The sequence below is a fragment of the Echiichthys vipera genome, assembly GCF_963691815.1.
Source record: "Echiichthys vipera genome assembly, chromosome: 12".
Lineage (NCBI taxonomy): Eukaryota > Metazoa > Chordata > Actinopteri > Perciformes > Trachinidae > Echiichthys > Echiichthys vipera.
The window spans coordinates 21,339,900-21,367,221 of record NC_139837.1 but is presented as its reverse complement, the minus strand read 5'-3'; the positions used below and the strand labels follow the sequence as shown (position 1 = coordinate 21,367,221).

At 39.3% G+C, this 27,322-nt stretch overlaps 1 protein-coding gene across 2 annotated transcripts; it reads right to left on the bottom strand.

Annotated features, from left to right (window-relative positions):
- Positions 1 to 576: 576 nt before the first annotated feature.
- capn3a (calpain 3a, (p94)) lies at positions 577 to 25,965 on the bottom strand (the record flags this gene model as incomplete). Of its 2 annotated transcripts, none has more annotated exons than XM_083924643.1 (21): positions 577 to 603; positions 1,780 to 1,838; positions 3,573 to 3,689; positions 4,908 to 4,986; positions 6,511 to 6,579; positions 8,635 to 8,699; positions 9,839 to 9,896; positions 10,874 to 10,987; positions 12,105 to 12,141; positions 14,301 to 14,509; positions 14,676 to 14,687; positions 16,171 to 16,340; positions 17,680 to 17,840; positions 18,592 to 18,669; positions 19,886 to 19,980; positions 20,114 to 20,197; positions 20,847 to 21,015; positions 22,809 to 22,942; positions 24,134 to 24,252; positions 25,221 to 25,290; positions 25,714 to 25,965. In XM_083924643.1, the coding sequence occupies 21 exons, from the start codon at positions 25,963 to 25,965 to the stop codon at positions 577 to 579; spliced, it is 2,178 nt and encodes a 725-aa protein (XP_083780769.1). The 2 variants fall into 2 exon arrangements, with proteins under 2 accessions (XP_083780769.1, XP_083780770.1); XM_083924644.1 differs by having other exon boundaries at positions 10,910 to 10,987.
- Between the last annotated feature and the right edge of the window lie 1,357 nt (positions 25,966 to 27,322).

Genomic DNA, 27,322 nt, shown 5'->3' with positions numbered 1-27,322 from the left:
GAAACTTTGTTGTATTATCAGAAATATAACAGGTGTAGTAGTGATTCACAAGTTGATTCACTGTCCACCAGAGAGCCCAGTTCACTACACTAAATACAGGAAGAATGCCCTTGCTGCTCAGTTTGATAAAAGAAGAAGATCACAAAAGGGTGGAGGGGTGGTGGTACTGTAGAAGGAGCTCCGTGAGGTATTGTGGCAGAAAAAAAAAGAGGTTGTGTGTGTTTGATGCCTGAGAAAAGTACGGAACGAGTGTCATTAAAACAAAAAAGGCCAATGGCTGAAAAGAGACTGATATTTTCGATGAGGACAGAAGGACGAGAGCAGAGAAAGAGATGCAAAAAGGCCTGAGACCTAGAGGGAACTAGGAAGAGGAAGAAAAAGATGAAATTGGAAGAAGTGTGTTGAACATTTCGGATTAGAAAGAGCAGGGGGGGGGGGGGGGGCTGAGGGAGGGAAAGGCTGGAGGTGAAGAGGATGAGAGCTAAACGACGATCGGGCACACTGAATATTGAGGTAAAGGCTGGCAGGTCTGGTCCTCGTGTGGAGTGGAGCTCACCTGAAGGAAGATGGGCCTTTCTAGGCGTACATGGTCAACTGGAGCCACTGAAGGTGGAGAGAAGGAAAACATTCAATAAGTCTGGTTCACATATCTGCTCACGGTGGCCATTGTTCTTGCATGCATTTCAGTTCAGAAAAAGGAAGTTATGTGCACAAAGATGCACAATTATGGTACACAGGGTTCTTACGGTGCTGGGAGGTTTGAAAGGGGCTTGGATCTTTTATAAAGTGCTTAAAAATGTTCCTTTATATAGGACGTCAAGTCTACATACAATACAAAAGATTTCATGACACATAATTTAGTTGTTTAACAGACAATAAAACAGGATTCCATGTGAAGAAGTGCTTGGAAAAGTGATCCTCCTGTGTGTGATATATTTAACACATTTCAGTAATAGAAATAAGATCAGCAGTTCTCAGACTTTTTTTTGCTCACAACGTATAGAGAAACACTTTTGTACATGTTTATACTGTAGGTCTGGAGCAGGGCAATCAAAAGGGTATTTTCTCTTCAGACTGTTGTATTTGGATATGCTTTAAAGATGCTAGAAGAAGAAGAAGAGCGCTAATGTTTTTACACTTGCACCTTTCAAGCACTTTCAAGGTCCATTTTCAAGCTTTTCCAGCACCTTACAGTTGTTCCCAAATTACTATATTCCTACGAATACATACATAATGAGTTTTGTTTTTCACGTTTCTATTTCTGCTCTATATATATTTGTAGTGAAAGAATTGCAGATAACATTTCAAGCACTTTTTAAACCTTGAAAACACCATTAAAATTCAAGCATTTTCAAAGATTTCAAGCACCCGTATGAACCCTGTATTTAAAAGCCAAATGTCAAAGGTGAGAGAAAAGTCTGATTATGTCAAATGAACAGTTTTGGCTGTTGGGAGCAGGAAGGTCGGTGGTTCAAGTCCCCGTACGGACCAAGGACGGCGTGTGGACTGGAACATCCTGTGTTCCAGTGCCTTGCTACAAACCTCTCTGTGTCCCATTTCTACACTTTCCTCCGTCAAACAAAGGCGTAAATTCCTTTAAACCACCTGCCAGCTGAGGCCTATCAGCTGGTTTAGAATGACCTTTCCTTTGCTGCAGGCTAATGCTTCATTAAGATGCCCTTCAGCTGTCACAGTAGTTCAGCACACATCAGCTGCCCAAAGGAAAACATGCTCGTCTGACCGAGTTAACAGTTTACAGGTCGCCGTCGTAGCGCTCACCTCCAGGACACTGAGTCTGATTGTACCATCTCCATCCTGGTCAAAAGCCTGGAACGCCCCTGGAGAGAAAAAAACATGGACACAAGTGTGATCCACTTCATGAGGCCTTTAAGGACCCCAAACTACTAAGTGTTACATGGACACATTGTTCAGAGGCTCAGGATGTCTCAGTCTAGACACTGTTGACAGCGTTTTTAAGGTGTCAGTTATGAAAAATATTATTCCGGCACAAAACTGTGTAACTCTTTATTTTAATTAAATGGACATCTAAAGGTGAATAGGGCAAAACGTTGAACTTATAGATATCATATCATGTATTACACGTTTTCTGAAACATAATGTTGAAATATGCAAATGAGGCATTAACTAATGCTAGCTTTTGGTTAATTTAAGATAAATCTAGAGTTACAAACATTTAAAGAACATACATATTTAAAATAAATATTCTATTTTATATGTATTTATTATATTTTTTGGACTTTGCAGTACTTTTATTTTTGTATATTTTCTCTTACTACTCATTTTTTTAAATATATTTTTCTTTTTTCCATTTATTGTATTTCCTAATTTCATTTTTATCCATCACATTTAAATACATGTCTCACTTGGGATTTTTGTCATTTATTTATATGTATATATACATGTATGTATATATACAGTAAGTGTTTACGGATTAGATTGTTGATTACTAAACATCACAGTAATAATATTACAACAGGGATAGAGTGCTGTTGCAGCAGAAACACGTATATAATTTATTTCCAACTGTATCTTCAATTTACTGCATTTTATATGATTTTAAAAAACAATAAAAAAGACCAGCAAAAAAAAAAAAAAGATAGAAATATCAAGGTTGTTCCCCTGAGTAATTTCAGTCAAAAGCAACTGGACTTGGTTATTTGTCTAGGAAGACATTTCACCTCTCATCCAAGAGGCTTCATCAGTTCATGTACGCATCTGACCAGGCTGGGACTGGTCCAACTAACTGGTGTGGAGATCCAGGTATTTAACCTCTCACAAGGCCGATGATGTCACTGAAACCTTTGTGCTCCAAGTGTCAACGGAAGGGATGAAAGGGCTGCATTGAAAATTGGAGATAAGTGGTGTCTCAGACCTCCTCCTCTGTTTAGTGATGGTTTCTCTACTTTTACATAGATGGCTTCTTTTACTCCTCTTTCAAACCATCTGTCCTCTCTGTCCAGGATGTGGACACTCAAATGATTGGGCTTTCTCCTTGAGATGTAAGTTGACAGCAGAGTCCAGGCCTGAGGAGTTAGCTCTCCTGTGTTGGGCCAACAGGTCTGAGACACCACTTATCTCCAATTTACAATGCTGCCCTTTCATCCCTTGACTCCAACGACTGTCATTAAGACTCAATAGAGCTCTAACAAAGTCGAAAAATACTTCCCACCAACGACTGTCACGCTAACGACAGGCACTTGGAGCACAAAGGTTCTAGTGACATCATCGGCCTTGTGAGAGGTTAAATACCTGGATCTCCACACCAGTTAGTTGGACCAGTCCCAGCCTGGTCAGATGCGTACATGAACTGATGAAGCCTCTTGGATGAGAGGTGAAACTTCTTCCTAGACAAACAACCAAGTCCAGTTGCTTTTGACTGAAATTGCTTTGGGGATAACGACGACCTGGACGAATGAGAACATTCTCATGAGGCTTATTAAGGTTGTTATTAACAGACACACCAAATAAAATACTGTTTTCAAAATGTTCTAGTTAAAGCCAGTAATTAAACATTTAAGAGTGTTTCTGGTGTTTGTGAGGCACCGACTTACTAAACATGGCTTCCAGCCGGACCAGACAGCTGATGAAGCTGTCGAAGTCTATGTTCATGTTCTCGTTAGCGTAGCGCATGGTGATGATGTCATACAGCTGGTTGTTGAGACGGAAGCCTGAGCGGGACACAAGACACATGACTGTACAGTGAAGAGAACATTTAGAGGGTGAGTTCAAGCTGTAAGTTCATCCGCAGCACACACTTTTAATTTATCCTACAAACCATCTACAAACATCTTAAAGTATGATTTAACGTCATGATTTAAAGCAAAACATAAAAAAGGTCCTTTAAAGTTGTACTCCATAAGATTTTCATCTATTTATTCGTCTTTTTAGTTCCTATCTATCAAAGAGTGAGTTAAAACAATGGGGATTGATCATGGGAACCACTAATGGAAGAACTGTCTCTTGCCTTTTTCAATATCCGTGTCTGTGGCGACATTCGGCTAGACGTAAATAGGCCGCCATGTTAGTGACACTGCTGACGGTTGGTCTGTCGTCACCATGGACATAGACAAAAGAACGGACAGCAGACGAAAAATGGCGCCCATTCGTTCCTATGGAAAGCTGCTCAGTGGCCCGGGTTCCGTGGCAGGCTCCCTTAAGGACCCCGCCCTTTTTGGTTCTTACTGCCAAAGAAGCCGCTAGAAACAAGGTATCTCAAATCTTATGGAGTACAACTTTAAATATGTAATATAATGATATATGACACAACAACCTTAAAGAACCAGTTCATCAACACTACAAAAACCCTTTCACTCTCCGGCCGCTCAGACCGTTTTTATTTGCTGAGGTTTTGCGATATCTGTCTCTGAAACTCGTCTTTTTCAGATCCATTGTTACTCTCGGATTAATGTCACTGCGGTTATACAAAAGTAGTACAAACATATCAAACGCTCATGTTCAAAGAAGAAAAAATTAAATGAAATAAACATTAAGTGGAAGATGTATGGGACATTAAAAAATCTAATAAACGGAAAAACAGTAAATATAAAGAGACGCAATATAATCGAATAAAACATAAGAAACAATTAAAAAAAGTCATCAGTACATTAACGATTACATTATTTGTCACAGTGTGATTCGACATCAACTGAATTACATAACGCCAGATTATTCAGACGTATTCAGAGCAATGATGATGAAACTATCTTTATCGGGATAAAACTAAACTCCGGCAGTGAAAATCTAAACGCAGATATCTTAAAACCAAGGCAAAAAAAAAAAAAAAACTAAATATCTGTATGGATTTTTCTAGTATGTGGAAACAAACTCTGTGTTTTTGGAATGTGGATGAACTGAAGAAAGAGAATAAGAGGAGTTTTTGTTTTTACCTGCATCATTGACAGCATTCCTCATCTCGTAACTGTTGATGCTGCCGGACTGATCGGCGTTATAGTGCTTAAAGATTCCCTGAAAGAGAGCGAGTGTGAATGTGACGTACAATCACCCTTCTTGGACTAAAGTCCTCTTTATGTTTACAACTGTGAACAGCGCTGGGAGTAACGCATTACAAAAGTAATGTAATTACTGTAACGCATTGCTTTTTACTGTAACGTGGTAATGTAAGGCCTTACTCAAAGAAATGGGTTATATTTACAAATCTCAGTAATGCACATTACAATGCTTTTTAAAACAAAATGAAGTTGTGTTTTGTTTTGTACAAATTCGCCAAAAGGGAGAACAGTGAAAAATAATCTTTCTGGAAGCTACGTCCTGTTGTCACTGATTGAAGAGATGATGACTGCGGAAGCAACAGACCTAATGTTGGACAATAAATTTGCACGATGGACACACGGCCATTACATAGAGTTTGTCAGAGACAAGGACATGACGAATATTATAGTTAAGTACATTTTGTGTGCAGACCAAAGATATCTCTACTTCCAAAATAACACGTCATGTCTTTAGATGTTAGGTTACAGTAGGCTCTAGATCTATTGATTTTAATATGAAAAAGCCTAAAGTTACAGTATCTCTATCACAATTTACAAGACTTTGACCTTTTGTCTGTTCTTGCTATGGTTGTTCATTGTGTTGCCCCATGAGCCATCAATTCAGATACGATATTCCACTGTCTTTGGCCTTAAGCCTAGCTCAATCAGAAACCACATCACCTTCCACTGGCCTCAACTCTGAACGTCTAGATTCAGCTCTAACATTTATCACTGGTGATAAATAAGATACTCACCACTGTGTTCTGTATGGAAAAGTTGGTTGGCCCTCTCTTGAGGAAAGGCGCAAGAGTCACTGGCTTTTAGATATTTTTAAGGCCCTTTTAGGCAAATTACCACTGTATGTAGCAAACATGTTAGAATGGTACTCAGGCACTTGCATGACCCGTTCAGCTGAATTACTGCTGCTCCTCGAGTCTATGCAAATTTTGGCTGTTTTTTGTTATGAGGCCCCTGGCTCTTGGAACGCGCTTCAGCACGTCCTGAGATCTGACGTGCTCCCTTCACTCACAGAGTTTAGGACCGTGGTCGTGGATAGCTGTGTTTCTAATTGTAACGGCTTCAGATGACTGTCTTTCTTGTTAAATGTATATTGTCATGTAATCCCTTTCAAATGACTGTAACCTCTGTCAGTGTTTTAATTGCCTTGTAAACTCGACAACATTGAAAATGAGGGTAACCTCAATGTCTCTTGAGAGTAAATAAAGGTTATTATGTGTAATGAAGTTATTGAGTGCAATAAGCTACATGAAGGAAGCCCAATTCATATTTCTAGTTTTGGTGAGAGTAACTTAGAGTAATGCAATAGTAGTGTTATGCCTTACACTTCATATACAGTAATATTATAATGTAACGTATTAGTTTGAAATGACAGTAACAAGTAATATATATATGCATTAGGTTTTTGAAGGAACTTGCCCAACACTGACTGTGAGTGAGTGAGAAAGTGTCACAGCGAGGATATAAAACATGAGGGAAGCACCTGCCACTGTTTGATCTTATTCCACAGATGTCTGAACTCCTGAAGGTTGAGTCGACCTGTCCCATCCATCTCAACACGAGCAGTTAAGGCCAACATCATGTTACATATTCAGTGTCAGAGGTGGAAAGTAACTTAATACATTTACCCAAGTACTGTGCTTTAGGTTTTTCGTTACTGCAACTTAAACTTCTACTGCACTACATTTATCTGACTGCTTTAATAACTTCACAAATTAAAGTTTTGTGTAGAAAACAAGCAAAAGTTCGACTACTTTTCATGCAAAAACATTTCATGGTTCCAACTTCTGATGATTTTCCTTTTAGTGATTTTAATGTGTATGTTTTTCATTGAGGTTTGTGCTGTTGGTTTGACAAAACGAACGCTGTGAAGGTTTGTGTTCGTGTTTTTACAAAGAAAAGGATCAGTGGATTAATGGAGAAAATAATCAGCATTAGTTGAATTAATTTAACAGTCGCAGGGGACATTTTTATTCATCGAGTACTTTTACTTTTAATACTTTGAGGTAAGGTTTTAAATGCAGGACTTTTATCGGGTATTTTACTTAAAGGATTTGAACATTTCCTCCAGTACAGTACTTAGGTATAGATTCCAGGGACATTACTGTAGTATTCCTATTTTATGCTTCTTTATACTTCAACTCCACAGGTTTACTCCGTAACATGTGTATGACAGCTTTACACATGAAAGTGTTTCATCCTGTTCCTGTCCGGTGAAAATGTTTGTGATAAACTGATGGATGAAGTGTTTCTTTATGTGTTGAGAAACCTCTTAAGACAAATGAAGTCTAAGGGTGCTTTCACACCAGCCTTATTTAGTTTGGTTGAAAAGAAGTTGGGTGCGTTCCCTCATTTGCCACGGTTTGTTTGTACAGGTGGGAATGCAGTTATTGCACTCCGGTGCGCACCAGAAGTGGACCAAATAAGCGACCACCTCTTCTACCAGGTCTCGGTTCCAAACGGGCTCTGGTGCGGTTCGTTTGTGGCCTACTGTAGGCAGCTACGGGATTTACTTTTTGGGCATGAACATACATCAAATAAGATGTTTGAGACAGTTTTTTTCGTTGATCACCTATTAACAGAGAAATCCCGGAGAGTCGCTAGCTGCCAGACATGGCTAACACTGGTAGAATCATCCAAAATGGCGGGAGGGGGGGGTTAAAGTTTTTTTTTTGGCAGTTTTTCAAGCCTTTTTTTATATAGGACAAACAGGAAATGGGGTAAGAGAGAGAGAGGGAGACATGCAGCAAAGGGCAGCAGGCCGGAGTCGAACCCGCCGACGCTGCCTCGAGGACCTTCAGCCTCTTTACATGGGACAACTGCCACCGCCCGCCCCTAAGACGGCTTTTACTCATATTGCTCAAAATAGCACCAAACCTCTGCAGTAGAATGATAAGGGTCCCTACATATAAAATGAAGCACCTACGTAGTTAGTGATCCCGGAGTTTATTAAAAAAAAGACTGTTTTACAATGCTACAAGCCTTAGCAGCCAGCTACGTCAATACTGACAGGCAGTCCATACAATTTTTTAACAAATGCACAGGAGTTCAGTTCTATTAAACTTCAATAGAACTGGACTCTGGTCTTTTTCATCAACTCCGTGTTGCGTTGTTGGTGCTCTGTTTTCTGTGTAGGGATTCTTCTCATGCTCCTGCAGAGGTTTGGTGCTATTTTGAGCAGTATTAGTGGTTAAAAAAGACGCTGTGGATGTGTTCAGCGCTCAGCCCCAAGCTACTCAGTGTTAGTCACGTCCGGCTGTTAGCGTCTCTCCGGGATTTGCCTGTTAATTGGTGGTCAACGAAAAAAACTCGAACAAGACCATGGGGTGCTTTTACGCAGGAATTACACTTTAACTCACCAACATACTGTATCAGCTAAGTGTACTGTGTAATAATTTGTGTTCTCCTAAGCTCAGAGGTCAAAAGCATGTTGGATAAATGGCATATGTACATTTTTTTATCCTTCAGGTGAAACATCACTGTGTTTGTGAGGTAAAAAGAGGCCTCGGCCCTGCAAGCGTCCATCACAGACCCTGCCAGGGGTCTCGGCAGGTTGTGCCTCCTACAGACAACACAGCCAGCCCGATGCACTCGATACAAAGGATACGTCCATCAGAGCAATCATGCTCCTGCAGCTCTCCAGGCTGAAGCCCTCTGTGTTCAGGTCCTTATCTGGAGGGAATACAGGGACACAGGGCAGCGCAAGGTTTAGAGCACATTAACTAAAAAGGAAATAAATAAAAAAATTACTAACCAAAGATTTTCAAGACTCACTTTCCAAGCTATAAAATGTTTTTGGATAGCATCTCTCCGCACTTATGTTTTAAGACTCTTCCAGAGTTTTCATAAGTCAGGGTTTAGTCTGTTGATGCCAAGTTAGCTCTGGGGGTCCTCCCGCCAAGAAAGTTTGAGTGTCAAACATTCATTTCCTGCACTAATTTGTGCCTTTTCTGTATCCGGTTATGCTGTAAGTGTCATGGTACTTCCTGCTTCAACTGTGCATCATCTTTCTGTTTTATGGAAGATTCTGAGTTTGAATACTGCCACCACCAGCAGTCCGTAATATAAAAGGTCCTTTGCTACTTTCATCTTTTTATTGGGGGGGACAAATGCACATGTTCTAAATATTGAGGGGGAAGTGTCCCTCCTTAAATCGATAAAGTAAGGTATAAAGAAGGGCTTTTCATAAAGTACAAAGAGTAGCAAAGAAGCCGATGATCACAGATTAAAAAGATGTACTGTAAAAAATAAAAAATGTCTAAACTTTATATTATGAAAAAGATTTAAAATGGAAGTCAATATGTGATGCAGTATGAGAATGGAGAAGCGGTAGTATTAAATAAGTTTATTCTTCTTACAACTCTTTTTCAGACATGTTAACTGTTCAAATATTTTGTTGGTTTATTTTGTATGTTGTTTTATTATTGGCAAATTTTTATTTTATTTTGTTATTATTCTTATTTTTTTTCTTTTCATTATTTTTTTTTCACATGTTCAAATAAAAAACTAAAGTTGTAGGCTTAAATGTGTTTCCTACGTGTCTGACTGTTTTTTTTAGCTATTTAAACCAATGACTAAATGTTAAAATATAGTAATATAACACATTCTATCTCATGCATTTTATTTGCTGCTCTTTGCTCAGTCTAAAGGTTGAACTTTAGTTTCAGTATTGATGTAACCGTGTACTGTGATGTGATATAAATGTGGTTTCTGATACACTGCAGCAGCCCATCCTTCAAAATAAAGGAGTTAACTAAATGTTACCATGACGACGTGTGATAGTACAGCTCAGTTGATTTAACTGGACTCACGTTTGGTGATCACTCTGTTGAGAACGTTTTTCAGTTCGTTGGCTGTGATTTCCATGTCCTGTGAGAGAGACCAGAGTGGAGAGGGAAACAGTAGAAGAAAAGAGGAGACGACCATTAAAATTTAGTTCTGACAGCAGAAAACACACAAAGGTACAACAGGGCTATGTTGGTCATTCCCACTAAACATAGGACGCTAGATAGACGTGTAGATCGTGTCTATATGTGGTCTGTCCGTCCATGACCAATTCTGGACGTCTATTCGACGTCCAAACAGATCCGTCATAATCATGTTCATCATGACTTTACATTTTTTGGACGTCAAGACAGGTGCAGGAAATGTACATGATGTGTTTTTTGTTATTTGACATTTTCCAGTCTTTCTTTAACTGGTGTGTTTTGAATAATCTAGTATTCTATTTATGTATATATGTATATATGTATTTTTGCATTTATCTGTTTTTTTTATTTGGAAATGTGTGGAAAACGATTTCATGGCAGCCTTTCCACCTTATTATGACTGAACTCTCCGAGCCAGAAAATAAAGGTCAGCAGCAACAAGCTAATGTTAGCGCCTCTGCTAGCAGCAAACAACCTGTTGCAATAGCTGCTGCTGCTGAGCTGTGGCTCAGGTGTTAGAGCGGATTGGCCAATGTCCTGAGTGCGGTTCGATCCCTGTGTCATGATCATACGGCCACCTTGCCTCGTCTGAATGCTGAGGTGGTGGTTAAAGTAGGCGCTGAATGGCAGCCATAAGGTCTGTGACCCTAGAAAAGTGCCATGTTATTATTATTATTATAGAAGTATTATAAAATTTGTCTAAATCTGATGTTGAAATCCCTTACACAGAGGTCCAACGGACGTCAACATTGGACGTTTGGTATACGTCGACAAAAGAAGTCGCCTGGCGTTAAAACAAAACCTTCAGTAGACTGAGCTTGGACGTCCAAAAAGGACATAAAGATTACGTCACTCCAATGTCACATTGCGCAGTGGGTTAGGAAAGTTAGAAAAATATAAACTCTATCTTTTTTTAATGTAAGTTTTATGTCTTCCTGTACTTGTTGTACTCACATCGCCGGCTATTTCCTGAAAAATAGTCCTGAACTGCTGGTCCTCCTCGCTCTCTTCCCCCGCTGAGGCCGGCGCCGGCTGAGGCGTCATGGAGCCACAAAGTAGAAAGAGATAAAAAGACAAGAGGGAGAGGATGTGAAAGGAAAATGGGGAGATCAAGTTTGTGAAAAACTCCCTTTATACAGCACAGAACTGCTTTCAAGTGGAAGGAATTTTATTTTATTAACATTATTAAGCATTAATGACGTGGGGTGAACATGTTAAAGAAAAAGCTTTAAAGGGATATTTCTGCCACCAGTTTGGAGAAGCAGACAGGAGTGCAGGTGTAGAAGTTAGGAAATGTACTGCTGTGCACGGGAGCAGCAGCTAAACGTATGCCATTTTAAGTGTACGCTCAATTTAGAATATTTTCACAGTTTTAACTTGCCGTCAGACAGCCCTTTGTGACGAAGAACTGAAGCTGTTCTATGCTCTCGTCAAAGTCACCAGACTCTATTTACAAAAACAGTCATTTTAACTCACAGAACACAGGAGCTGCTGGTCTACCGCTGCCTCAATGGATTGGTTTGTTAGTGAGTTTTGTTAGTTCCTAACCCTTCCAAGACACTAAAGTCACACAAAAACACAAACAAACTAACCGATTGAGGCAGCGGTAGACCGGCAACTCCTGTGTTCTGCAAAGTAAAATGACTGTATTGTCAATGGAGTCTGGTGAGAGCATAGAAAAGCTTCAGTTCCCTCGTGTAAATCTCAACATGGCTGTCAGACGGCAAAGTAGAGTGGCGACAATATTCTAACTATAGTGTACACTTAAATGGAAAATCTGTTGTCTACCTCTCCAAACGTGTGGCGACCACCATCTCCTGTAGGCAACACTGACAATGATAAATACCTCACACAACCACACTTCAAAACATCCTTTCTATCCCTTTAATGTATGTTTTAAAGTGACTACTACCTTATCTAGGACGCAGAACAATACTACACTCTTAATGGAGAACTGTATGCGTGTTGGTCTGAATAAATAAAACAAAGAAAGCTGTTGACGAATAGCGCTTTGTTGTGCTGCAGCTCTTTTTCAATCCCTTCAAGGAAAAAAAAAAGAAAAAGTCAGCGTCTCTTGGAGAGCTGCCGAGAAAGTCCTAAAAATCTCCTTAATTCTGCAAAGTCATGAAAAGAAATGAACGACACTTACCACTGGGTGATCGGCCTCGATCCTGTTCTCTATCTCCCTGGGTGAAGACGGACAAACAGCAGTCACGATGCTGACAACAACATGTCATCTGGACCACAAGCCTGTGCACTCATCTGTTACTCTCATCAGGTGTTATACAAATAAGTCTGTAATCCTGAGCTCAGTGTTGAGACGGCAAAACATATTTAATTCATCACACTGTTTCTAAAGGCATATAGTTTCATACTCACAATGGACTAAATGAGCTTAATGACTTAATGAAGCTGTGAATAAAATGTGTTAGTTCAGTACCACCTGTTGCTTCTTCCAGTCAAGAGCATTTTCTTTGATTTTTGTCGATGACGTCCTCTTCTTGATTTTGTATCAGATGGGGTTTAAGTAAGTTTGTCAGTTAATAAATGACTATGTGATAACCCACGGCCTTCTGGAGTTCAAGTAGGTTAACAGTAATGGTGTTGATATTATATTACTGAATTTAAAAGTGTTAAATCTTTAGCCATGTTTGGTCAAAGCTCATCACATCCATCCCACGGCCTGATTCACAGCCTGGTCCCGGTCCGTCAGAGTGCAGGCCGGCTCTGCACGCTGTCTGGTCCTCCAGGGCAGCAGCAGGGGGAGCGGATGTTTGTAGAGGATATGCAGTATTGAATATTTTGAAAGTTTACCGGAGCGTGCCCAAATCTGAAGTCGCTTGTCCTAAAAAAGATTCCATAACAGCTTCGAACTGGGGCCGATTTCTTCCAGTTCTACAAATCAAATCGCCGTTAAAATTGTTTGTTCTTGGTGGTATGTGTCCCACCCACCAAGCACCCCCACAAGACCCCACCCTCATCAACACACACACACACACACACACACACACACACACACACACACACACACACACACACACACACACACACACACACACACACACACACACACACACACACACACACACACACACACACACACACACACAAACCTGCACTGTAACAATGCACATGGAGGGTGGATAAATCACTGTTAAACTTGGTATTTTTTTAAGCTAAATCAATCCTCCTGACGTTACTTTAAATATTGACAAGTAGAGCTGGGTATTGTTGGATATGAGGCTATATGAACACATCCAACAAAAAAATCACAACTTTTCAAACAAAATCTTGTTTACGCCCTGAAGAAAAGTGCTTTAAAACTTCAAACAGTATCTTTATCAGGATGTGACGCCAAACCTGGAATGTTTTTTTTAAATACTTCTCAGTATCCTCTAAAATTACCAATAACCAATATGGTTCAGGGGCCGTATTCACAAAACATCTTAAGGCTAAGAGTAGGTCCTAGCTTGCTGTTTTAGGAGTAAGTCTTAAAAATAAGGGGCCTTTCACTCCTAATTTTAGGACTCCTAACTTTTTAAGATAAGTGTAATTCACAAGCATTTTAGCATTAAAAGTAGCTCCTAAATCTATAAAAATGCAGAAGTCCTTGAGAGGACTCCTATGTCACCTGAAGTCAACCATTTGGAGAGATTAAATGATAGTGAGCTTTTAAAAAGGTATAGCCTTAATGGAGACGGCATTATGAACATGGTAGAGTTGGTCAGGGATGACATCACATCACCAACCAATAAACACCACCAATATCACCGCAGATTAAGTTGGTACAACTCTCCGCTGTTTGACCATGGGAAAAATGCAGCTGTGCAGCTCAGACGATCTTGGGTCTCTCAGCTGTCCGTCAGGAGGGTTTTGCAGCAGACGATAAATGCCCTATCCAGACCCCACATAGTGCTGCACTTCATTCACTTCCCCATTGAAGTGTTTCTGTCTTAGGGACTCATTCTCTCTCAGCCAATCACTGTGTGCATAGAAGGGATAAACATGATGTCATCCATAGCAACAAGATCAACCCTGCCCTCTAGTTTTATCTTAGGAGCCCCTCCCACTCCTGAGTAAAGTCTCAGAGGCTTTGAAGAAATAACCCTTTACTAAGAACTTTTAGTGCTCCTTAGGAGAACTCTTGGTGCTGAGATAAAATGTTTTGTGACTACGGCCCCTGATGTGTTGCATTTCAATACCCAGCCCTACTAAGACACATCAATGGAGTGAAATAAGCATCTAAGAAACACATCTAACTGTGACTGTATTATTCTTTTATACTAAAAACTACCCATGACCTTCTCTTACCCAGCTCGCCCCCAGGTCGCCCTCACCCACTCACTCTGAGGTGTTCTTCTTTTCAGAGAAGACTCGCAGGATGAACTCTCCCTCCTGGTGCGGCTCGTACGTGGAGGGAACGATGACGTACTCCCCGGGGCTCAGGCGGAAACGCTGGGTCACCTCACGCAGGTTGATGTAGGACTTGCAGCGAGCTTTGGAGGAGTTGAACAGGAAGAAGTCCTTCTGCATGTGCTGCTTGTTCCCGTGCATCTGGAAGGGGGAGTCACAACGGAAAAGGGGCAGGAGATGGAATCCACTCATAGCTTAGTTAACTCCAGGAATATTGTTTAAACATATGATATATGAAAACAAACAGTAGGATGTGATTAACTTGCAAACTGCTGCTCCCCTGTGAGAGAGTATACATCTTCCTTACCTCCTTCGGCACCTGCAGAGAAAAAGAAGAAACATCAGTGTTTGTGTCATTTAAGGGTGTTACTAAGTAGTCAATCAATAAAATCTTATCAATTCCCATCCCTATTATTCTCCTGTTAAGAGAATCAGAGACATTAAAAAATAATGACATATATGCAACAATAGGATAGTTTGCATGTTTTGAAGTGGGGCTGTGGTATTTATCGAGGGTACTGACATATTTAAGAGTAGGGTTGAGTATCGTTTGGGTTTTTTCCGATACCGCTGCCAAAACGATACTTTTAAAACAGTGCAGATATCGATACTTTTAAAATAAAAAAACAACAGTCAACAACATTAAAGAATGGCTTTTTTTTTTTGAGGCAAATTTAATTTAATTGCTTAATCATAAGCTTTTTATTTATACGATGGTGTTATTTTTTTCTTTTGATACTTCTTATTTATGTTATTAGCCTATCATTATTATTATTATTATTATTATTATATTATTATTATTATTATTATTATTATTATTATAAATATTATTTTGATCCGAGTTATGGCAGCTACTATCCTCACAACTATGACGGCTTGGGTGTAACACGAGTAAACACATTCATTTCCTATAAAGTCCCCAGTTATTTTGCTATTTTAAACCTTTTATTGTGAAGCGGTAAAATAAGGAAATGTCAGGTTTCCATCAGCAGTAACTTAACACGAGTCCTAAAGACCCCTAAAAAAATCAATATCAGTTCAAGTGTACGCTAGATTTAGAATAGAGTTGTTCTGATACTGACGTCGGAAAAGCCTCAAATGCTGGTAGTGATATGGGTGATGCACCAAACCGATACCAAGTAACGTAACCCTAAAAAAGGCTACTTCAAGATATAGATATCGGTGTTGGGATTGAAACCACTTATATTGGATTATCTAATTATAATATTTTCATTGCTTTACCTTAAATTAACGCAAGGAGAACTGAAGCTGTTATCGATGCTCTTGTCAAAGCCACCAGACCCCTTTGACAAAAACAGTAATTTTACCACGTAGAACATGGGAGTCGCTGGTCCACCGCTGCCTTTTTTGGTTTATTTTGTTAACACTTTAAAACACTATGGTCACACAATTACAAATATAAACTAACTGATTGGAAGGGTTAGGAACTAACAAAACTCACTAACAAACAAACGGACCGAGGCAGCGGTTGACCAGCAACTCCTGTGTTCTGAGAGGTAACAGGACTGTTTTTGTCAAAGGAGTCTGGTGACTTTGAGAGCGTTGATAAGTACTTTATACTATCCCAACTCAAAATATAAATATTTTAACATAATTTGGTGCTGCAGAATTATAGAGCTATACAATCCATATGAATTAACATGACAACATTTAAACTGTTTTGATGTAATGAACACCTGTGTTCTCTCAGCAGGTTTGAACAAATGTTGAAGGTTCTGTGCAAATGCACTTCTACCCAAGTCTGTCACACAATCTTTTCACGGTGAAAGAGAACAGGACACCTCATAAATGGCGAATCCGATGGTGAAGAGGTTGGCTCCCATCTTGCGCTCTTTCCGCCGGTTCTTCTGCATCAAAGCCACGACAAAGGTGCAGCCCACGTCGTTGTCCTCGGGGTCGTCGTCCTCCTCCAGCAGACGAAGGCGGTACTGAGGGTTGGTCCAGAACGTGTCTGCAGGAGATTTAGTGCCATATTTGGCTTTTTTAAAATTAGTTTGTTTTTTTAGGGGGTGTTTTCCCACATCGTTCTTCAATACATGATGATAGTTTTGAATAAGTATTGACGGTGGTGGAATGTAACATTACTCAAGCGCAAAACCTGAGGATCTTGTACAGCATTTACATTTTATATTTCTACTTCACCACACCTCATATTGTACTTTAAACTTTACTACATTTATCTGACAGCTTAAGTAACTAGTCACTCTGCATATAATATGTAAAACACATATGATGAACTTATAAAGCATGACACCAATGCAACAAATGTATCATATGTCTTGTACGTAAAATATATTAAACTACTGACAGTGTATACAGTTCAAATCAGCTCCACATCGACAGTAAAATGCTGTTGCTTACACATTAATTCATCAGTTATAATTAGCCAATAGATAATAGTAAGTTGCTGATGCAGGACATGAGTATTTTCTAGTGCTGTCCTCAATTTAGATAATTTTTAGTCGACTAACACTTAAATCTTGTTTGAGATGTGCTCATAAGTTTCTTGAAAATACGTCATTAAACATGATAAAAACATCAAAAAATGACTAATTGACTAAAGAAAGAGTCGACTGACTAATTTTCACAGTCTTATTGTTATTCATTCTTATTATTGCTAATTTTACTTAAATAAAGGATCTGGATACTTCTCCCTCTACCGAGTAACAAAAGTAAGTAACAAAAATAGAGATCAAAACAAAACAACAAATCCACTTTTAGAAATGAGACATTCAGGCTCTTTCAGTTTAATCTCTCAGACTCTACATTCTCAATGACTGACAGTCAAAGGTAAACTGGCAGTACACACATCAGAGTGATTCTTACCATTCTTGCATGTCTCACATTCCCTCCAAAGTCCCACCCTCCTCCACCTGCAATGGGAAGTCCGAAGTTTCGGACCTCTAAAGAGGCAAAGTGCACTGGAATGCATGTCAAAGTATAACTACCTACCATCGTATTCGTGGGAGATCTACCTACCCCAAAATTTGCATTACTTTGCGCTTTGCCTAGTTGGAGGTCCGAAACTTCGGACAGGCAGGAAGCTCGGCAAATAATTTTATTCGGTCTGAATTTAATTGGTCAGACTTTTGTCAGAAATATATGATTATTGTATATTGATGAATTTTAAAACCTGGTGGATTTCTTTTACATTTTAGTTTGCTATATGTTTATTAGGAGCATTTTAAGATACAAAAGAAAAGGGTAAAAATGTCAGAAAGGTAAGAATTTCTTCAAATACACTGATACAAAAACCCTTCTGGAGTAAACTGTTGTGTTTTGTGAGGTACCTGGGTAGTTCCTGCAGCCCCCAGCAGAGCAGCCTCTCACCCAGCGACCCTCGTTCACAGAAACCGTCCACTTGTGAATCTTATCGTCCTCCAGGGCGTCGGGGGTGAGGTTACAGATCTCGATCTTAGTGTAGTTCTTCTTGAAGTCCTCGAATGACATCCTAGAAGAGATCAGGAGAATGTCTCTCTACATCTACAGTTCAGTTCCTGAGCCCCTCTATAAATAAAACTAATGCATTTATAATGATACCAGCTTAATAAAACCCAAAGATGTGTTAAAATAATTGCCTTTTTCATTACATAAAATCTTTGTATCTGCAATTTGCCAACTTCACTATAAAACATGGCTGCTCCATTCTGGCAAAAATCATAATCATGCTTATTTCGGTCAATATTGAGATCATGATTATTTAACACACGTTGACTTTAAAAACATCATGCATGAATTGAAATTTATCTTTTAACTTTTTTAAACATAACTCCACTGAAAAACAAAAAAGTAAAACGAAAATGACATAACTAATACATACATTCAAATAATGAGTTGGAAAAAATTGACCCCAGTAAATAAGATCAATTTATTTGTAATATATAAAATAAATAATTAAAAATAAATTAGACCAAAATAAACCAGATCAAATATTCTTTGTGCACTGCCATAACCTGCTGAGATCTCCTAAACATTATTCAACATTTTGATAAAACACATTCAACATATTCAAGTCAGTAACTCAGCAAACAGGTGAAAACGCACCGCTGTAAAGTTAAGAGGTACACTGAATTTATTACACCTGAACCGTTTTAATATTCAATTAATCTCCCTACTATATACAAAAAACCCATCACATCACTTAGCAGATAAACATGAGACCATGTTATAAATAAATAAATACATGTGAATATGCCACGTACCAGAACTCTCCATCCTCGGCGCTCTGGTGCTGCAGCTTCTCTTTTTCGGCCTTGGAGAGTGTGGCCCACTCTTTAGAGCTGTTGGAGAGGAGGGACATAGGGACATTTTCTAAGGTTAGGAATTGACTTTGGTCATTATAAAACAGTAGAAACGTCTCAGTGATCACAGGGACAGTGATCGAGCATTTATATGGAACAAAAAGCTATTAAAGCTTTAAATAGTTTGCTTAAAGTAAAAGCAAAGCAGCGTTTGTCAGTTATGAGACATATAGACATCAGGGAGGCCGGCTCGCTAAATAATTTTAAAAGAAAACTCATCTCTTCACTTTAGCCTTTAACTAACTCTGCTCAATTTTACCAGATTTTTGGTACAAAATTGTGTTATAGATAGTTATAGATGGACCCAATAAGGATTTTAACCAAGGTTTAGAAGAAACCTGGAGGTGCACTGACACCTCCAGGTTTCTTCTAAACACTGAGTCAACCTTTTTAATCCTTAATTTCCTTTTTATCTGACTTTTGCTAGTACTATCAAGTGGGTTTCATCCATGTGAGAATGCATTCGATTTATGCTGTTGTCATTTTATTTTAGTTTTTACCTGTGGGTTTTATCTTTCATCTTATTTTACATGAATCTGGCACATATATTCCTCTTTTTATGTGTAGCACTTGGTGCATGTAATTCATTTGCTGTGAAGCACTTTGAGCTGCATTTCATGTATGAAAGGTGATATACAAATTTATTATTATTATTATCAATAAAAAATGAACACTGTAAGCAGATAACTTGTGCTTGTAGTAATTAAGTTATCTCCCACCATGAAACATTTTTATTTTTTGACTAAGATCATTGAAGATCAGATAAATAAGGCTGTTTTCAAACTCTGCTACAGTTCAGCCTTGATGGACTACAGTTTATTTTCAGGCCTTTTCAGCAACACAACACTGTTTTATATAATTTAAACTACAGTAAAATATAATAGTCAACTAAAAAGCCTTTGAAACAGCTGTACTGTGTTTTCAACAGTCAAGAAGACTCAGAAAATACAGAAGCTGTTTCATTACTTTATATTCATGTCTATTCAAAGGTCAATGAGATGGTACGCTGCATGAGAAATAAATATATTTTAAATAAATTTGACCCGGAGAGACGTGATCAATATAAGAGGTTTCCACTTGGTATTAAAAAGAAATATTAAGAAATAAAGATTGTGCATTCATCAAACTCTAGCTCCTCTGAAACACAGAAGTAGGGCTTAAAATTAACGATTTAACTTTGAGTAAAGATGGTTACTTGTCACTCCAGGGACCGTTCCACTCCACTTGACCCCACGGGTTCCTGAGACGCACCAGACGAACTTTAGCGTCCTTGTGCTGAGACGGTCTGCACTGTAGGAAAGGTGGAGCAGTGGAGATTCTCACATTTAAACCCACACTTAAAACAGCATCAGTGACCCCCAACTTACACTGGATTTGTTAGTGTGTGTGTGTGTATTGTTTTCTAGTCAGCGACCAGCTTTACCTCCTCCACTGCTGTCACAGAGTAGGCGTGACCCTTCACAAGTCCCGTCACAGTCCGAGTCTCAAAGCGAGCAGGAACCAGGGACTGCAGAAACAGAGTAAATGTTGTCCCCATTTATATTGTAGAAATATTACAAACACAACCAGAATTGTATTTAAAATAAAGCTCTTGAGAAACACATCAGGCTGACAGGATCGACCAGTGTCTTGTTCATATAATAACCTTTCTTGAGAGAGAAACGACTAAGAATCCCTATTTCAAGCAGAAACCTCAACCTCATTGCTACGATGAAGGCAGTGTTGAAGCCAAATAGTTGATTTCGTGATTTATTAAATATCTTACATTTGTTCATCAATTTTTAGTTGTATGTTGATTAGTTGTTATTTCAATGAATTATTAATTAATACCGAGTGCTTGAGGAAAGGACGGTGCGTTATACGAACTCCGCCCCACAATTGAACGAGAAAGCGGCTGCAAATGAAAATCAGCAGTGCTCAGTGAGGGAACTGTGTTTCCCAGGGATGCAGTCTTACCGGCCTGTTTCTCCTCCACCCAGATAAGAAATGAATGCAAAACATGTATGTTAAGAAGAGGAATAAACGACCTTATAAACAAAGGAAAAGTTGTGGTTAATTGAGAACTTCTAGCCGTGCATAGTTACTTTTGTTACTTACTTAATCCTCATCCTCTGTAGCTTAGTTACAGAACTATATATAATAACAGTCTGACTCACATCGATGGAGCAGCCCATGAGGGAGCCTCTGTCCAGAGCTTTCTTCATGATCTTGTAGAGCTCTTTGGGAGCTTCCTTCAACTCGTAGAACTCAGTGACTCCACCCGTGAAATCCTCCATAGCCTCGGTGGTGTTTCCACCCTTCAGCGCCTCGTAGGATCCGTGCAGCCTGGACAAGGGAGAGCACGGATGTCACATTTAGTTCATATTTAGAAAATAGTAAACACTCTTTACAACCTTTGCTGAACAACTTAAACATTTAAATGATATCAAAGCTGGGATCAAAACCTTTTCTTCTTCTTATACGTAGAGCACACAACCTGATATTCTCTGTGTCAGACTGGAAACACTCTGCTCGATAGTAAAGTTTGTGACCAAGTCCAAAACCTACCAGCCGGACAGGCTTTCCCATTTTACAGCTAAACTGTGCACTAAAATATGCTTCTGAAAACACTTTACAGGAGATGTATGCAATACTGTAACAGAATATCGAGTCATATTTGATCAGCGCTGACTAGTTTCACAGTTTGACCGGAGTTCAAAGTGGTCATTGACACTGTGTCACAGATATCTCGACTCTGATTGGTTGTCGGTTGGGTGCAGTGGATCTAGCCGATGACATTAGGAGCAGACAGGGAGGTAGAGCGCCATTACTTTTTCACAGATCATCTGTCTGATCGTCGGCAGGCAAGGGTGATATTGTGCAAGCTCATCGAAGAACTTATTCTCTGTAAGAACAGTTATTTATAGAGCGAGTAATAATTAAAATGAATTACCACTTTATACCAGTCAGGAAAAAAGCTAAATATCCTTCAAAAATAGGTTAAAGATCCCCTTTATCAGTGGTTGACTCAGGGTTTAGATTATTTATTTATTTTTGTGTTATTTGATTTGGTTGAATCTTTTTATAGGAGCAGTGTCTGCCTGGATTCATGATGTCCAGGATTACAATGAATGATATGGTTAAAGCTTTATTGTTTTTATTTATTTGTTTACTATGTTAAATGAATTATGTGCTGCACTTTTGTAAGGTATTTTGTATTGTGTTTATTATGTATTTTTACTATTAAAGTTGTTGAAGGACTGTATTGAGTATTGTCCGTTGGAATGTGGACACCAAGAAAACTAGCAGACTGCTATGGCATAAGCTAATGGAGATCCTTTAATAAAACATAAAACATAAAACATATGTTATCAGGATAAAGTGACAGTTTCAGGAAATGTGAAAAAGAAAACATATTTCTTACAAGTTGCCGAGTTCAGCTTTGATACAGACACCCACTGAGTTTCATTATCTAACGATATCATATCATCTTACATAACCCTGTTGACTCTGCTGCTACTAATCACACCCACAGATAATGATGGTGATCACACCACTGTCACCTTACAGGGTTCGTACACCTTTTCAGAGGTCAAATTTAAGCACGTTCAAGCACTTTCAAGCTCCATTGTCAAGGTTTTCCAGGACCTTACAGCTGTGGTACATATTGAAAATGAGAGACAGTAATACACTGGAAATAACTAAATTTGTGGCTGGTAACACCAGAAGGATAAGAATGTACATTCAATTTCTACTCTTTAGCTATTTGTTGTGAAAGAACAAGAATTTCAAGCATTCTTCAAAATGTAAGCACTTTTCAAAACTTGAAAACACAACATTAAGATTCAAGCATTTTCAAGGATTCCCAGCAACCGTACGAACCCTGACTTTACCATTGTTTTGGCTTCAAAAACTTTTCTATTTGTATGTATGTGTAGTTCATACTTTATTCTATTTTTGTTAATGTACATTATATTGTTAATCTCTTTTACCTTCTATACTTATCTGTATTTATTACTTTGTTGTTGTGTATTGTTCTGCTGCAACAAACACATTTCCCAAAGCTGTATCTATCTTATCAGAAAAAGCCAAAAAGCTCTTTGTAACTCCTCTGGAGAGTAAAATAACTCAGTACTCACTTGGCGTAGGCCTTCTCCAGAAGGGCGCTCCAGAACTCGTTCCTTTCGGCGGACTTAGTAAAGACCAGCTGGTTGTTGAAGGTTGGGATGCGGTCGTCAATGACGACGTCGACCCAGTCGCCGTAACGCCAGAACTGAAGGACGGAAGGAGGAGAAACAACACTGAGTATCAAGGATGAGAACATACTGACATTCCTTCAACTTCTAAAAACTTTTAAACACTATTATTTTCATTGTTGAGTAATTATTTTCTCCATTAATTGATTAGTTGTTTGGTCCATAAAATGTCAGAAAAGGTGATAATGTGGATCAGTGTTTCCCAAAGTCCAAGATGACGTCCTTTAAATGTTTTTTCCACAACTTAAAGATATTCAGTATACTGTCATAGAGGAGGAAAGAAACATTAAGAGGATGAAATCAGAGATTTGAGAGATTTTTTTAACTTAAAAACTTAAACAGATTATCAAGAGTTTGCAATTCATTTAAAAGTTGACAACGAATCGATTAATTGCAGCTGTTTGTATATCCTTCATTCCTTTCCTCTCCTCATGTCTTAGTCAACATTTAACAAAATGAGGTATCAGTGCGTCACCCTCTTTTATACTTCACTGCCGTCCACCTCTGCATCCTCGCTCCTGCAAATGCATTTTATGTGAATATAATTTTATGTATATCAACGCAAGTCGTGTTCATCAAGTCATGTGTTATGTATTGTACTCTTGGGGAGATTAGCTGACTGCCATGGCATCAGCTGATAGAAAGCCTGTGATGCCGTCTTTTTATGTTTTTATCTCTTTCTCATGGCTCTACTTTCTTTGCAAGCGCCTTAAATCAAATAACTAGTAAGAGAAATATGGAACTCACTGACTTATTGTTTTCTTTCTTCTTTCTTCCTTTTTACTGTATATATGTGTGCATTTTGATTTTGTATATGTCAAAGCACTTTGTAAACTGCTGTTTTTAAACGTGCGATATAAATAAAGCTATTTTTATTATTATCATGATCCTTTAAATAAATAAACAAACAAATTAAGACATCCTTCACAATGGCACGCTGAGACTGATTTCCGGGTCACACGCAGGTGACCCAAGACAAAAAGTGTTAAACTGCAGGAAACAAAAGGTCTGCACACTGTCAGGCTCCAAAATAAAGAATTTATTAATTCACTTTCCTTCTTGCCCTTTTAAAGTAAATGAATACATTGAAGATGATAAAAGCCCTATGTCTCTGTTTGCTACTTAATGAATGATGTTTTCCTCCTCTGTTTTCGTAAACTTGGTAAAGGAAGGACTGCCAATCTTTAAATAAGAAGGTTGTTTTTGACCTGGAAGTGGAAGATGCCTCCATAGCCCTCTGAGAAGCTTTGCTCCTGGGGAACGACGCGGTAGAGAAGCTTCTCGTTCAAGGTGAGACAGGCGATGGCAGCCAGCAACCAGCAGTCACCTGAAGACAGGAAATCCTTTCATCTCATGCACCGAAACACAATTTTACCTCATTTTCATGCAGCAGAGCAACTTTCATGACTGTCACATGTCTGTTTGAACTTGATATTTGGGATTAATTCTTCCTTTCCGTATTTCCTACCTGTTTGGATTTAGTCTGTAAATAGCCTCCCAGATAAAGAACATCTACCTTTTCAAAAACTGTGATTTCACTCACAACAAAATCAAAGACTGACACTGACTTGACATTTGTTTGTCTTTTAGGAGGAAGAGACCGCCGCTGAGTGCTGACGTTGGTGTTTTCTGATTGTCCAGGTGTGTGACAGGGTATTACTGGGAACAATGTAAGTTTTTCAACAGGGAATGGTTAACAGTGTCTGCCAGGACCTTTGTCCATTTGTCCCCCCCTTTATTTGCAGTCTGAACTGAACAACAATGAGAAGTGCTGCTGGTCGGATTCCCTTCCAAAAGAGTAAGCACAATATGGGGAGGCCGTGTGCAGGCAGAGAGGCCGTGTGCGGGGGATTGATGGGATATTTGCTACCCTGTTAGCACTCAGAGCTGCCTGAACACAGGCTGTGACTGAATGAGAGTGGTTCCACACAATAAGTACAGCTCACTGGCCTGTCCTTACACAGTCCCTTCACAGTGTTTGTGTTGCCTTGTGTATTTTTGCTTCAGTCAGTGAGTTTCAACAACACCTAGAAGTCGTTAATGCATCACGAAACAATGACAGGACAGTATTTAAGTGTTTTAAGGTAGAATTTCTTCCCTTGTCCTCCATTTGTCTTGTTGTTTTAACTTATTAACATTGAGCTGGGGTTGATTTTAGTCAATCATCATCGAAACTTTACTTCTCAGCTGCTTCATCGTAGTTCACAAAACAAAGACAATGTTTTGTCTTGTTGCCGTTTTGATTCTGTGATGTTATTACTGTACGTTCAGTGTTTAAAAGGAGGAATCAATTACCAAGATCTCCCTGGCAGATGTCTGTCCTACTGGCTCCCCCAACAATGAACTGAGGGTTCTCACAGATTTCCTGTAGACAATAACAAACAAAAATCAATTATATCAGCAGATCATCCGATTCTGTGAGTCAAAGGGTGTCGTTTGCTTGTAAATTTGTCAATACTAAATTACACTTGTCTCTAAATATCCAAGTAATAAACTAAAATTAAATTAGAGCTAAAACAAAGGTATAATGACACTTTAAGGTTGTGCTACAATACAGAAGATTAATTCCAATCCTGCCGAGTAGGACTGGTGGACTAGTTGATCCCATCTGCATCTCCAGGTAAGATCCCACCGCAGCAGTTAGTTTTCCATGCAGGTCTGATGTTTCCGTGTATCAAACATAACGTCCCATGTGCGATCCATCCCCTCTTTTATCAATTTTGCGATCAATGTGCCTTTCCGAAAGCCAACCCTGGTCCAAACCCCCCCCATCCCTTCCTCCTCCTACCTTGGGCCTCTTCCAGACGATGTTCTTGACCTTGTTGGATTTGTGTCCGAGCTCCTTGAAACCCAAAGACTCCACGGTGGCCGGGAAAGACTCATCCTCAAACTGGCTCTTCCTCTGAAGACACTCCTGTTTCAGGGTGATGTAGTCCTGGCCGTTGAAGCGGAGGGGCTTGTTTAGAGACCCTTCCCCGTCTCTCCTCTCTCGTTCCCGGATCAACCGGTCACAGAAAAAGCCAGACGGTGTATAGGGCATCTCGTCTCAGCTGACTTTTTTTTTTTTAAACTGGCTTTTGCCACTTGTACTAAAGTCTTACAAGCCTTGAAACCCTGGCATAAATCCAAACAGCTAATGTCTGATTGGCTCTTTCTTTGTGTGACGTCCCCCTCCCCTTCGTCACAGAGTAGATGCAAAAGCTTGGTGTGAAAGACTCCACATGCATTCACCTTTGCATTACCATGCACATACACACATATGCACAGAAACTCACAAATCACATAAACGTCCATGTATTGCGTTCCCATTGGCTGAACTGAACAATGATCCCTCCCTGGCTGTGGTGCTCCAGTGCCATCATTGTTGGGTGACACAAAGGCCAGCGGGCCGGGCCAGAGGGCATGTAAAGAGTGGTCGGTAGATGCCCTGCCTCAGCAGAAGGCATTCAACCCCTTTAAACCTATTCTCAATGGAGCTCAGCATTGGGCTGAGCATTGGGCAGTCTCAGCATAACTAGAGCAGGCTACTGCTACGAAGAGGAGTATCATCCATTTTTAGAAAAGTACAAATTCTATCTGATGTTTTTGGTATTGTTAAACAGCATAAATGATCACAGATAGATTGCCGGTGTGTGTTCAGTGGCTCAGCAGTGAAACGCTATTAAAGATCCTGCATGCTTAGGTACAGGCTACACGCGGTCAAGCGCTGGCTGCTGTTCATTCAGGAGCTGCCGGTAGAAAAAGGTCTTTGTCGAAAAGGAGAAAAGTGGACAGATTGTCAGGTTTTACAAGAAAAATGGACTAGTTCCTATTTCTTCTAGAGGTTTATGGGATATATGGAATATAATATCAGATTTCCTTTTCCGCCCTGACCAGAATACAGTGGTAAAAATATTATTGAAATTGCAGTAATTGCATCTCAGGCTGTCCGTCGTCTGTCTTCCTGGTCTTTACATTATTATTATTATCATTCAACAAGGAAGCTTCTACATTTTAGGAAACGACAGTTTTAAGACTAAACAAAACATGAAATATACTCTGTTACAAAGGACTGTATTTATAAAGCACCTTACTACCTTAACAAACTACTTTACAATCTGCACATCAGGAGCTACTCTGGGTTCAGTGTCTTGCTCAAAGACACTTCGACATGCAGACAGGAGGAGCTCTACCTCTAACACTCGCCTGTGAAATAAAAGTATGGTATAAGGAGATGTTACAATCTCAGGGTGTTTTGATTCAAAACATTTCCGCGGTTATTTCCTTGTAATGAATTCAGCTTATTCCAGCATTTGTTATTGTGCTGTCCACTGTCACTGTGTGTTAGGAAGAGGTCAGGTCAAAAGTCACAGTAGTGCTGAGTAGAATATATGTAAAAAGAAGCTCGTTGTCCACCA